The following is a 15,228-nucleotide window of genomic DNA, read 5'->3' as shown; positions in this document are numbered from 1 at the left end:
GAGGGATGTATGTACAGCAGAACACTAAGATACAGGGTTTGATGGGGTGGTGGGAGAAGAAAAGAGAGGATTTGGGGCTGCTCTCCCTCACCCCAGCCCCAGCCCGTCCCATCTCTCCACGTTGCTCTCCTTGTGCTCCACTCCTGCATCTCTCATCTTCCCCCTTCCCTGAAGACTCATCACTCCATCCATCACCCTCCCCACCACTCATCCCTTTCTCTCCCTTCATCTCTCAAACTCACCCCATCCCTTCAGTTCCTCTCCCCTCATGCATCCCTCTTCTCCCTCACCCTCCCCTTACATATCTTTCTTTTCATCATCCCTCATCCTCACCTTGTGGTGCCCCTTCCCCAGGCACAGATGGGCTTCTGGTCTGATGACACCCAGTCTTTACTCTTCCCTTCAGGCACCTTGATGACGTACACAGTTTGGGCGACAGGAGCACGGCACAGTGTCTGATCCAGAGGGAGAGGGTGGAACAACTTCAGCGAGAGGTGTGTGCACCAGGGCGAGGGTGGGGGCGCAGAGAGAGAGTGGCAAGGAGGCTGGCCAAGAGGAATGGTGCAGCAAATTCCTTTGTAGTGCAGTGATCAAAGTATTTTGATTTATAAAGGCCAATGTGCCAAAAGTTTCCTTTACAACCCTCTCTATTTGTGACAACACTCTTAATGAATTATGGACCTGTATTCCCTGATCCCTCTGCTCCTCCACACTCCTCAGCGTCCTACTGTCCGACATGTTAGAACTACCCTAGTTAGTCCTCCCAAAGAGTAACAACTCACACTTAACTATATTAAATTCCATCTGACAAATTTTCAGCCCATTTTCCAGCTGCAAGCTTTGATAGTCTTCCTCACTGTCCACTACACCAGGTGTCATTCGCAAATTTGCCGATCCAGTTTATGACATATCATCCAGACAGTTGATATAGATGACAAACAACAACAGGCCTGGCCCTGATTCATGCAGCACACAGGCCTCCAGTCAGAAAGGCAACCATCTACTACCACTCACTGGCTTCAACCATGAAGCTAAAGTCTAATCCAATTTACTACCTCATCTTGAATATCAAGTGAACGAACCTTCTAAACCAACGTCCCATGCAGGACCTTGTCAAAGTCCGTGCTAATGTCCATGTAGACAACATCCACTGCCTTTATCAACTTTCCTAGTTACTTCCTCAAAATATTCTGCAAGACTGGTTAGACACAATTTAGCACACACATTACTGAGACGGCTGCAGGAGGGGCTGACTGGCAGTTCAGTATTCCAAGGTTCCATTGTTTAAGACGTGACAGAGTGGGAGGGATTAAAGGAGGAGGGGTGGCATTACTAGTCAAGGAAAATGTCATGGCAGTGCTCTGTCAGGATGGATTGGAGAACTCGACGAATGAGGCGTTATGGGTGGAACTGAGAAATAAGTAAGGTTTGGCCACATTAATGGGGCTATTAAACCCAAATGTCCTAGGAATTTAGAGGAACAAATTTGTAAATAGATCGCAGACTGCTGCAAGAAACGTAACGTTGTTATAGTAGGTAATTTTAACTTTCCACATATTGACTGGGAATCCTATACTGTATTGTAAAAGGTCTAGATAGGATAGAGTTTGTCAAATGTGTTCAGGAAAGTTTCCTTCATCAATACGTAGAAGTCCCAATGAGAGAGTGTGCAATACTGGATCTGCTATTAGGGAATGAAACAGGGCAGGTGACAGACGTTTGTGTAGGGGCACACTTTGCATCCAGTGACCACAATGCCTTTAGTTTCAAAGTAAATATGCAAAGGGTCTGGTCCGAGGGTTGAAAGGTGTGGATTGGGACAGGCTGTTTTCTGGCAAAGATGTACTTGAAAAGTGGGAGGCCTTCAGCTTGAGAGTACAAAGCTAGTACGTGCTCGTCAGAATAAAAGGTAAAGATAACGCGTGTAGGGAACCTTGAGGAATATTGAGCCCCTAGTTAACAGAGAAAAGGAGGTGCATAGCAGGTACAGGCAAGAAGGAATAAATTAAATCTTTTTGAGTACAAGAAATGCAAGAGAACCCTTAAAAAAGAAATCAGGAAGACTAAAAGAAGGCATCAAGTTGCTCTAGCAGACAAGGTGAAAGAGAATCTTAAGAGAATCTACAGGTATGTTAAAAGCTAAAGGATTGCTAGGGACAAAGTTGGTCTTCTAGAAGTTCAGAATGGTATTCCATGTTGGAGCCAAAAGAGATGGAGATCTCAAATGCATACTTTACATCTGTATTTACTCAGGAAAAGGATACAGAGACTATAGAAGTAGGGCAAAGCAGCATCAACTTCATTTACCGTCTACAGATTACACAGGAAGAGGTGTTTTCTACCGAGGCCAATCAGGATGGACAAATCCCCCAGGGCCTAACAATGTGTTCCCTCACACCCTCTGAGAGGCAAGTGCAGAAATTGCTGGGACCATAGCAGAGATATTTAGAACATTCTTAGCGACAGGAGAGGTACCAGAGGATTGGAGGATAGCCAATGTTGTTCCACTGTTTAAGAAAGATTTAAGCAGAAACCAGGAAATTATAGGCCAGTGAGCCTGACATCAGTGTGGGAAAGTTATTGGAAGGTATTCTCAGGGACCAAATATATAATTATTTGAGTAAATATGGACTGATTAAGGATAATCAGCATGGCTTTGTGCATGGTAGGTCATATCTAGCCAATCTTATAAGAGTTTTTCGAGAAAGTTACTAGGAAAGTGGATGAAGGCAAGGCAGGGTATGTTGTCTACATGGACCTTAGGAAGGCATTTGATAAGGTGCCGCGTGGGATGCTGGTCAAAAAGGTTCATTTGCTTGACATTCAGGATCAGGTAGAAAATTGGATGAGACATTGGCTTTGTGGGAAAAGCCAGAGAGTGGTGGTAGAGGGTTGTCTCTCTGACTAGTGGTGTGCTGCAGGGATCAGTGCTGGGTGCTCTATTGTTTGCCATCTATATCAATGATCTGGATGATAATAATGTGATTAAGAGGATCAGCAAATTTTCAGATGACACCAAGATTGGGGGGTGTAGTGGAGAGGGAGGAAGGCTATCATGGCTTGCAGAGGGATCTGCATCAAATTTTTTAAAATGGGCTGAAAAATGGAAGATGGAACAATTCAAATAAGTGCGAGGTTTTGCGCTTCGATAGGACCAACCAGGGAAGATCTTACACAGTGAACAGTCGGGCACTGAGTGTGGTAGAACAAAAGGATCCGAGAATAGAGGTACGTAATTCGCTGAAACAGGCATCACAGGCAGATACGTTTATAAAGAAAGCTTTTAGCACATTGGCCTTCATAAATCAAGGAGATGGGATGTTATATTGAAGTTGTACAAGACATTGGCCAGCCTAATTTGGAGTAGAGTGTGCAGTTTTAGTCACTACCTACAGGAAAGATGTAAATAATGTTGCAAGAGTGCAGAGAAAATTTACAAGGATGTTGCTGGGTTATATGGAGGACCTGAGTTATACGGAAAGATTGAATAAATTAGGACTGTATTCTTTAGAATATAGAAGATTGAGATGAGATTTGATAGAGGTATACAAAATTATGAGGGGTATAGATAGGGTAAATGCGTTTTCCACTGAGGTTGGGTGGGACTACAATCAGAGGTCATGGCTTAAGGGTGAAAGGTGAAATGTTTGAGGGGAACATGAAGGGAAATTTCTTCACTCAGAGTGTTGAGAGTGTGGGAAATGAGCTGCCAGCATAAATGGTCCATACGAGTTCAATTTCAATGTTTAAGAGAAGTTTGGATAGGTACATGGATAGTAGGGAAATGGAAGGCTATAGTGCAGGTGCAGGTTGTTGGGAGTAGGCAAGTTAAATGGTTTCGGCATGGACTAGATGGGCCAAAGGGCCTGTTTCTGTGCTGTATTTCTCTATGACATATAGCCATATAGACCAACCCTAATCAGTCCATGACTATCCATATGTATCTGGTCCCTCAGAATTACCTTCCAAAAACTTTCCCACTACTGATGTCAGGCTCACCAGCTTATAATTTGCTGGCTTATTCCTAGAGCCTTTCTTAAACGATAGAAAACTTTAGTTAACCGCCAATCATCTGGCAGCTCACACATGGCTAAGGATGCTTTAAATATGTCTGCTTGGGCCCCTGCAATTTCTACACTAGCCTCCCAGAAGGTCCGAGGGAACACACTGTCAGGCCTTGGGGATTTATCCACCCTAATTTGCCTCAAGACAACAAACACCTCCTCCTCTGTCATCTGTATCGAGTCAATAAACTTGTTGCTGTATTGCCTCACATCTATAGGCTGTCCATCTCCCAAGTAAATACAGATGCAAAAACACCACTTACGATCTCTCCCAACTCTTTTAGCTCCACATATAGATAACCACTCTGATCTTTCAGAGGATCGATTTTGTCCCTTGCTATCCTTTCATGCTCAATGTATCTGTAGAATTGCTTTATCTTGTCATGCCTTCCTTTAGCCCTCCTGACTTCTTTCTTAAGTATTCTCTTGTATTTCTTACACTCAAGTACCTCATTTGTTTCTACCTGCCTATACCTGCTCATGCACCTCCTTTTGTTTCTTAACCAGGGCCTCAGTATCTTTCAAAAAAAAAACAAGGTTTCCTAAGCCTGTTATGCTTGCCTTTTATTCTGACAGGAACACAGAAACTCTGTACTCCCAAAATTTCATTTTTGAAAGCCTCCCACTTAACAAATACACCTTTGCCAGAAAACAACTTGTCCCAGCCCACACTTGCCGGGACCTTTCTGCTACCATCAGAATTGACCTTTCTCCAACCTTAAGGGCAGAACTACCCTTTTCCATAATGAACTTGGAACTAAATGGTATTATTATCTTGTCTGTTATTCTCTCAAAGAATTACAGCAGATTTGACAAGCAAGATTTCCCTTTAAGGAAACCACACTGACTTTGGCCTATTTCACCAAGTGCCTCCAAGTATTCCAAAACCTCATCCTTGATAACAAACTCCAACATCTTAACCACCACTGAAGTCAGGCTACCTGAACTATAATTTCCTGTCTTTTGCCTCCCTCCTATCTTAAAGATTAGAGTGACATTTCCCAGTCCTCCGCAACCCTTTCAGAGTCTAGTAATACTTGAAAGATCACCACCAATGCCCCACAATCTCTTAAGCTACCTCTTTCAGAACCCTGATTCAAGAGACTTATCTGATTCATCTAGTCCATCTGATTCAAGAGAGTTATCGAAAAATCTTCAGGCACTTCAGCTTCTCAAGCACTTTCTACTTGATAATAACAAATACACACATTTCTGCCCCTAACATTCTTGAATTTCTGGCATACTGCTGAGGTTCCTCTACAGTTAAAAACTACATATTGCTTATTAAATTTATCCACCATTTCTTTGTCCTCCATTACTACCTTTTCAGCCTCATTTTCCAGCAGTCTGATATCCACTCTGGTCTCTTTTGCTTTTTATATATCTGAAAAAACTTTTGTTATCTTCTTTTACATTAGTAACTAGCTTCCCTTCATAGTTCATCTTTTCTCTCCTTCGTACTTTTTCGGTTGCCTTCCATTGGTTTTTAAAAGCTACCCAGTCCTCTAAAACTTCCCACTAATTTTTGCTATATTATATACCCTCTCTTTGCTTTTACACTGGCTTTGACTTTCACTGTCAGCCACAGTTGCCTCATTTTCTCTTTGGAATACAACTTATCTGGGATGAATCTATCCCGTGTCTTCCGAATTACTCCCAGAATCTCCAGCCACTGCTGTTCTGCCGTCATCCCTGTTAGTGTCCCCTTCCAATCAACTTTGGCCAACTCCTCTCTCATGCCTCTGTAATTCCCTTTACTCTACTGTAATACTGATACATCTGACTTTATCTTTTCCCTCTCAAACTGTAAGGTGAATTCTATCATATTATAATCACTGCCTCCTAAAGGTTCCTTTACCATCAGCTCCCTAACTGCACAACACCTAATCCTTTTCCCTTGTGGGCTCAAACACAAGTTGCTCTAAAAAGCCATTTCATAGGCATTCTTCTCTTGGGATCCAACACCAATCTGCTTTTCCCAATCTACCTGCATATTGAAATCCCCCATCACTGTCATAATATTGCCCGTCTATTTCCCATTGTAATTTATAGCCCACATCCTGGCCACTGTTCGGAGGCTTGTAAGTTACCTCTCATCCTTTTACACTTGCAGTTTCTTAACTCTACCCCAAGGACTCTATAAATTCCAATCCTACGTAACCTCTTTCTAAACAGGGAGTGGTGGGAAAGGAGCAAGGTTTAGAGAGGCTGAGAGGCTGAGAGGCAAGGGAGGGGAAGGAGGGAAGGATGGAAGTGGGGGAAGACTGAGATTATAAGGCAAGGAAGGAGGGGAATGGAGGAGTGATAGAGGGAGGGTTAGAGAGAAGGAAGATAAGTGCTGGGAGAAGAAAGGGTGAAGAGTGACTGAGGGAGAGCAGAGGGAGGGGTGTAAAGGAAGGCAGGAAGGGAGGGACAGATAGAAAGCAAAGAAGTGTTGCCCAGGACTGTGGCTGGACAGGGCGTTTAGGAGATATGAAGCCCTCAGAGAGAGCCTGCCACACACTCTACATAGTCAAGCTCCCCCTGTACAGTGTGGGAACATAATGATGATCTTTGGCTGCTGGAGTGGGTGGGGAATCTGGAAGTGACGGGGGTTAGCTACACACAGACCACGATGCTCCTCCACTTGGTCAGGAATGACTAAAGACCCAGCCCATATCAGGCACTAAGACCGGGCGTCCTTTTCTGTCCTCCACAGCTGCTGTTCGAGAGGGAACGCTTGGCAGCTATGCAGACACAGCTCAGAGCAACCCCGTCAAAAGAATCTCCGCGATGCAACCCGGTGAGTGGAGAGGTCAAGGAAACCGTGAGACCCCATACAGTGTGTCGGCTGTGGGGACGGTAATGGGCAGGAGGCACTTGCCGGCAAACAGCAGGATCAATAGTCATGGATCAACAGCACACCGTGACATTCTGATACACACAACCCACGCCATGACACTGCGACACACCCCACACCGTGACACTGCGATACACCCCACACCGTGACACTGCAACACACCCCACACTGTGACACTGTGATACACCACACCCCACACCTTGACACTGCGACACACCCCACACCGTGACACTGTGATACACCCCACACCGTGATACTGTGATACACCCCACGCCGTGACACTGTGACACACCCAACATCGTGATACTGTGATACACCCCACGCCGTGACAGTGATACACCACACCCCACACCGTGACACACCACACCCCACACCGTGACACTGCGATACACCCCACACCGTGACACTGCAACACACCCCACACTGTGACACTGTGATACACCCCACACCGTGATACTGTGATACACCCCACACCGTGACACTGTGATACACCCCACACTGTGATACACATCACACTGTGATACACCCCACGCCGTGACACTGACACACCCCACACCGTGACACTGTGACACACCCCACACTGCGACACACCCCGCACCGTGACACTGTGACACACCCAACACCGTGATACTGTGATACACCCCACGCCGTGACACTGTGATACACCTCACGCCGTGACAGTGATACACCACGCCCCACACCGTGACACTGTGATACACCACACCCCACACCGTGACACTGCGATACACCCCACACCGTGACACTGTAACACACCCCACACTGTGACACTGTGATACACCCCACACCGTGACACTGTGATACACCCCACACCGTGATACTGTGATACACCCCACGCCGTGACACACCCCACACCGTGACACTGTGATACACCCCACACCGTGATACTGTGATACACCCCACACCTTGACACTGCGACACACCCCACACCGTGACACTGTGATACACCCCACGCCGTGATACTGTGATACACCCCACGCCGTGACACTGTGACACACCCCACGCCGTGACACTGTGATACACCCCACGCCGTGACACTGCGATACACCCCACACCGTGACACTGCGATACACCACACACCGTGACACTGTGATACACCCCACGCCGTGACACACCCCACACCGTGACACTGTGATACACCCCACACTGTGATACACATCACACTGTGATACACCACACACCGTGACACTGTGACACACCCCACACCGTGACACTGTGACACACCCAACACCGTGATACTGTGATACACCCCACGCCGTGACACTGTGATACACCTCACGCCGTGACAGTGATACACCACACACCACACCGTGACACTGTGATACACCACACCCCACACCGTGACACTGCGATACACCCCACACCGTGACACTGTGATACACCACACCCCACACCGTGACACTGCGACACACCCACACCGTGACACTGTGATACACCCCACACCGTGACACTGCGATACACCCCACGCCGTGACACTGTGACACACCCCACACCGTGACACTGTGATACACCCCACGCCGTGACACTGTGACACACCCCACACCGTGACACTGTGATACACCCCACGCCGTGACACTGTGATACACCCCACGCCGTGACACACCCCACACCGTGACACTGTGACACACCCCACACCGTGACACTGTGATACACCCCACGCCGTGACACTGTGACACACCACACACCCCACACTGTGACACACCCCACACCGTGACACTGTGACACACCCCACACTGCGACACACCCCACACCGTGACACTGTGACACACCCAACACCATGATACTGTGATACACCCCACGCCGTGACAGTGATACACCCCACGCCGTGACACTGTGACACACCCCACACCGTGACACTGTGATACACCCCACGCCGTGACACTGTGACACACCCCACACCGTGACACTGTGATACACCCCACGCCGTGACACTGTGATACACCCCACGCCGTGACACACCCCACACCGTGACACTGTGACACACCCCACACCGTGACACTGTGATACACCCCACGCCGTGACACTGTGACACACCACACACCCCACACTGTGACACACCCCACACCGTGACACTGTGACACACCCCACACTGCGACACACCCCACACCGTGACACTGTGACACACCCAACACCGTGATACTGTGATACACCCCACGCCGTGACAGTGATACACCACACCCCACACCGTGACACACCACACCCCACACCGTGACACTGCGATACACCCCACACCGTGACACTGCAACACACCCCACACTGTGACACTGTGATACACCCCACACCGTGATACTGTGATACACCCCACGCCGTGACACTGTGACACACCCCACACCGTGACACTGTGATACACCCCACGCCGTGACACACCCCACACCGTGACACTGTGATACACCCCACACTGTGATACACATCACACTGTGATACACCCCACGCCGTGACACTGACACACCCCACACCGTGACACTGTGACACACCCCACACTGCGACACACCCCGCACCGTGACACTGTGACACACCCAACACCGTGATACTGTGATACACCCCACGCCGTGACACTGTGATACACCTCACGCCGTGACAGTGATACACCACGCCCCACACCGTGACACTGTGATACACCACACCCCACACCGTGACACTGTGATACACCCCACACCGTGATACTGTGATACACCCCACGCCGTGACACTGTGACACACCCCACACCGTGACACTGTGATACACCCCACACCGTGATACTGTGATACACCCCACACCTTGACACTGCGACACACCCCACACCGTGACACTGTGATACACCCCACACCGTGATACTGTGATACACCCCACGCCGTGACACTGTGACACACCCCACACCGTGACACTGTGATACACCCCACGCCGTGACACTGTGATACACCCCACACCGTGACACTGCGATACACCCCACGCCGTGACACACCCCACACCGTGACACTGTGATACACCCCACACTGTGATACACATCACACTGTGATACACCACACACCGTGACACTGTGACACACCCCACACCGTGACACTGTGACACACCCAACACCGTGATACTGTGATACACCCCACGCCGTGACACTGTGATACACCTCACGCCGTGACAGTGATACACCACACACCACACCGTGACACTGTGATACACCACACCCCACACCGTAACACTGCGATACACCCCACACCGTGACACTGTGATACACCACACCCCACACCGTGACACTGCGACACACCCACACCGTGACACTGTGATACACCCCACACCGTGACACTGCGATACACCCCACGCCGTGACACTGTGACACACCCAACACCGTGATACTGTGATACACCCCACGCCGTGACACTGTGATACACCTCACGCCGTGACAGTGATACACCACACACCACACCGTGACACTGTGATACACCACACCCCACACCGTGACACTGCGATACACCCCACACCGTGACACTGTGATACACCACACCCCACACCGTGACACTGCGACACACCCACACCGTGACACTGTGATACACCCCACACCGTGACACTGCGATACACCCCACGCCGTGACACTGTGACACACCCCACACCGTGACACTGTGATACACACGACACCGTGACACTGTGATACACCACACCCCACACCGTGACACTGCGATACACCCCACACCGTGACACTGTGATACACCACACCCCACACCGTGACACTGCGACACACCCCACACCGTGACACTGTGATACACCACACCCCACACCGTGACACTGCGATACACCCCACGCCGTGACACTGTGACACACCCCACACCGTGACACTGTGACACACCCCACACTGCGACACACCCCACACCGTGACACTGTGACACACCCAACACCGTGATACTGTGATACACCCCACGCCGTGACACTGTGATACACCCCACGCCGTGACACTGTGATACACCACACCCCACACCGTGACACTGTGATACACCCCACGCCGTGACACTGTGATACACCCCACACCGTGACACTGTGATACACCCCACACCGTGACACTGTGATACACCCCACGCCGTGACACTGTGACACACCACACACCCCCACTGTGACACACCCCACACCGTGACACTGTGACACACCCCACACTGCGACACACCCCACACCGTGACACTGTGACACACCCAACACCGTGATACTGTGATACACCCCACGCCGTGACAGTGATACACCACACCCCACACCGTGACACACCACACCCCACACCGTGACACTGCGATACACCCCACACCGTGACACTGTGACACACCCCACACCGTGACACTGTGATACACCCCACACCGTGATACTGTGATACACCCCACGCCGTGACACTGTGACATACCCCACACCGTGACACTGTGATACACCCCTACGCCGTGACACTGTGATACACCCCACACCGTGACACTGCGATACACCCCACGCCGTGACACACCCCACACCGTGACACTGTGATACACCCCACACTGTGATACACATCACACTGTGATACACCCCACACCGTGACACTGTGACACACCCCACACCGTGACACTGTGACACACCCAACACCGTGATACTGTGATACACCCCACGCCGTGACACTGTGATACACCTCACGCCGTGACAGTGATACACCACACACCACACCGTGACACTGTGATACACCACACCCCACACCGTGACACTGCGAGACACCCCACACCGTGACACTGTGATACACCACACCCCACACCGTGACACTGCGACACACCCCACACCGTGACACTGTGATACACCCCACACCGTGACACTGCGATACACCCCACGCCGTGACACTGTGACACACCCCACACCGTGACACTGTGATACACCCCACGCCGTGACACTGTGACACACCCCACACCGTGACACTGTGATACACCCCACACCGTGACACTGTGATACACCCCACGCCGTGACACACCCCACACCGTGACACTGTGACACACCCCACGCCGTGACACTGTGACACACCCCACACCGTGACACTGTGACACACCCCACACCGTGACACTGTGATACGCCCCACGCCGTGACACACCCCACACCGTGACACTGTGATACACCCCACGCCGTGACACTATGACACACCCCACACCGTGACACACCCCGCAGCGTGACACTGTGACACACCCAACACCGTGATACTGTGATACACCCCAAGCCGTGACACTGTGATACACCCCACGCCGTAACAGTGATACACCACACCCCACACCGTGACACTGCAACAGACCCCACACTGTGACACTGCAACACACCCCACCCCACACCTTGACACACCCCACACCGTGACACTGTGATACACCCCACACCGTGACACTGCGATACACCCCACACCGTGACACTGTGACACACCCCACACCGTGACACTGTGATACACCCCACGCCGTGACACTGTGATACACCCCACACCGTGACACTGTGATACACCCCACGCCACACCGTGACACTGTGATACACCACACCCCACACCGTGACACTGTGATACACCCCACACCGTGACACTGTGATACACCCCACACCGTGACACTGCGACACACCCACACCGTGACACTGTGACACACCCCACACCGTGACACTGTGATACACCCCACACCGTGACACTGTGATACACCCCACACCGTGACACTGTGATACACCCCACACCGTGACACCGTGACACACCCCACACCGTGACACTGTGATACACCCCACACTGTGATACACCCCACACCGTGACACTGTGACACACCCCACACCGTGACACTGTGATACACCCCACGCCGTGACACTGTGACACACCACACACCGTGACACTGTGACACACCCCACACCGTGACACTGTGATACACCCCACACCGTGACACTGTGACACACCCCACACCGTGACACTGTGATACACCCCACGCCGTGACACACCCCACACCGTGACACTGTGACACACCCCACACCGTGACACTGTGATACACCCCACGCCGTGACACACCCCACGCCGTGACACTGTGACACAACCCACACCGTGACACTGTGACACACCCCAAACTGCGACACACCCCACACCGTGACACTGTGACACACCCAACACCGTGACACTGTGATACACCCCACGCCGTGACAGTGATACACCACACCCCACACCGTGACACTGTGATACACCACACCCCACACCGTGACATTGTGATACACCCCACGCCGTGACACTGCGACACACCCCACACCGTGACACTGCAACACACCCCACGCCGTGACACTGTGACACACCCCACACCGTGACACTGTGACACACCCCACGCCGTGACACTGTGACACACCCCACACTGTGACACTGCGACACACCCCACGCCGTGACACTGTGACACACCCCACACCGTGACACTGTGACACACCCCACGCCGTGACACTGCGACACACCCCACGCCGTGACACTGCGATACACCCCACGCCGTGACACTGCGATACACCCCACGCCGTGACACTGTGACACACCCCACGCCGTGACACTGTGATACACCACACCCCACACCGTGACACTGTGATACACCCCACGCCGTGACACTGTGACACACCCCACACCGTGACACACCCCACGCTGTGACACACCCCACGCCGTGACACTGTGACACACCCCACGCCGTGACACTGCGACACACCCCACGCCGTGACACTGCGACACACCCCACGCCGTGACACTGTGATACACCCCACGCCGTGACACTGTGACACACCCCACGCCGTGACACTGTGATACACCCCACGCCGTGACACACCCCACACCGTGACACTGCGACACACCCCACACCGTGACACTGCGACACACCCCACGCCGTGACACTGTGACACACCCCACGCCGTGACACTGTGACACACCACACCCCACGACACTGTGACACACCCCACGCCGTGACACTGTGACACACCCCACGCCGTGACACTGTGACACACCCCACGCCGTGACACTGTGATACACCCCACGCCGTGACACACCCCACGCCGTGACACTGTGACACACCCCACGCCGTGACACTGTGACACACCCCACGCCGTGACACTGCGACACACCCCACGCCGTGACACTGCGAGACACCCCACGCCGTGACACTGTGACACACCCCACGCCGTGACACTGTGACACACCCCACGCCGTGACACTGCGACACACCCCACGCCGTGACACTGTGATACACCCCACGCCGTGACACTGTGACACACCCCACGCCGTGACACTGTGACACACCCCACGCCGTGACACTGTGACACACCCCACCGTGACACTGTGACTGTGACACACCCCACGACCGTGACACTCCCCACGCCGTGACACTGTGACACACCCCACGCCGTGACACTGTGACACACCCCACGCCGTGACACTGTGACACACCCCACGCCGTGACACTGTGATACACCCCACGCCGTGACACTGTGACACACCCCACGCCGTGACACTGTGCGACACACCCCACGCCGTGACACTGTGATACACCCCACGACCGTGACACTGATACACCCCACGCCGTGACACTGTGATACACAGTTCTGACACCCCACCCGTGACACTGGACACACCCCACGCCGTGACACTGTGATACACCCCACGCCGTGACACTGTACACACCCCACCCGTGACACTGTGTGTGACACACACCCCACGCCGTGACACTGTGATACACCCACGTGACACACACCCCACGCCGTGACACTGCGACACACCCCACGCCGTGACACTGTGATACACCCCACGCCGTGACACTGTGATACACCCCACGCCGTGACACTGTGACACACCCCACGCCGTGACACTGTGACACACCCCACGCCGTGACACTGTGACACACCCCACACCGTGACACTGTGATACACCCCACGCCGTGACACTGCGACACACCCCACACCGTGACACTGTGATACACCCCACGCCGTGACACTGTGACACACCACACACCCCACACTGTGACACACCCCACGCCGTGACACTGTGACACACCCCACGCCGTGACACTGCGACACACCCCACGCCGTGACACTGTGACACACCCCACGCCGTGACACTGTGACACACCCCACGCCGTGACACTGTGACACACCCCACGCCGTGACACTGCGATACACCCCACGCCGTGACACTGTGACACACCCCACGCCGTGACACACCCCACGCCGTGACACTGTGACACACCCCACGCCGTGACACTGTGACACACCCCACGCCGTGACACTGCGACACACCCCACGCCGTGACACTGCGATACACCCCACGCCGTGACACTGTGACACACCCCACGCCGTGACACTGTGACACACCCCACGCCGTGACAC

General features: G+C 52.4%; 1 protein-coding gene across 1 annotated transcript in view; it reads left to right on the top strand.

The window, feature by feature from the left end:
* Positions 1-15,228, top strand: part of foxp3b (forkhead box P3b) — a 53,960-nt gene that overhangs the window by 13,119 nt on the left and 25,613 nt on the right. Inside the window, exons 6-7 of the mRNA XM_063035525.1 lie at positions 407-494; positions 6,763-6,846. Coding sequence (XP_062891595.1) covers positions 407-494; positions 6,763-6,846 — 172 coding nt within the window. The remainder of the gene's footprint in view (positions 1-406; positions 495-6,762; positions 6,847-15,228) is intronic.

This window comes from Mobula hypostoma, chromosome 28, assembly GCF_963921235.1.
Source record: "Mobula hypostoma chromosome 28, sMobHyp1.1, whole genome shotgun sequence".
Taxonomy (NCBI): domain Eukaryota; kingdom Metazoa; phylum Chordata; class Chondrichthyes; order Myliobatiformes; family Myliobatidae; genus Mobula; species Mobula hypostoma.
The sequence above is the reverse complement of the archived record's forward strand: the minus strand, read 5'-3'. Positions and strand labels throughout refer to the sequence as shown.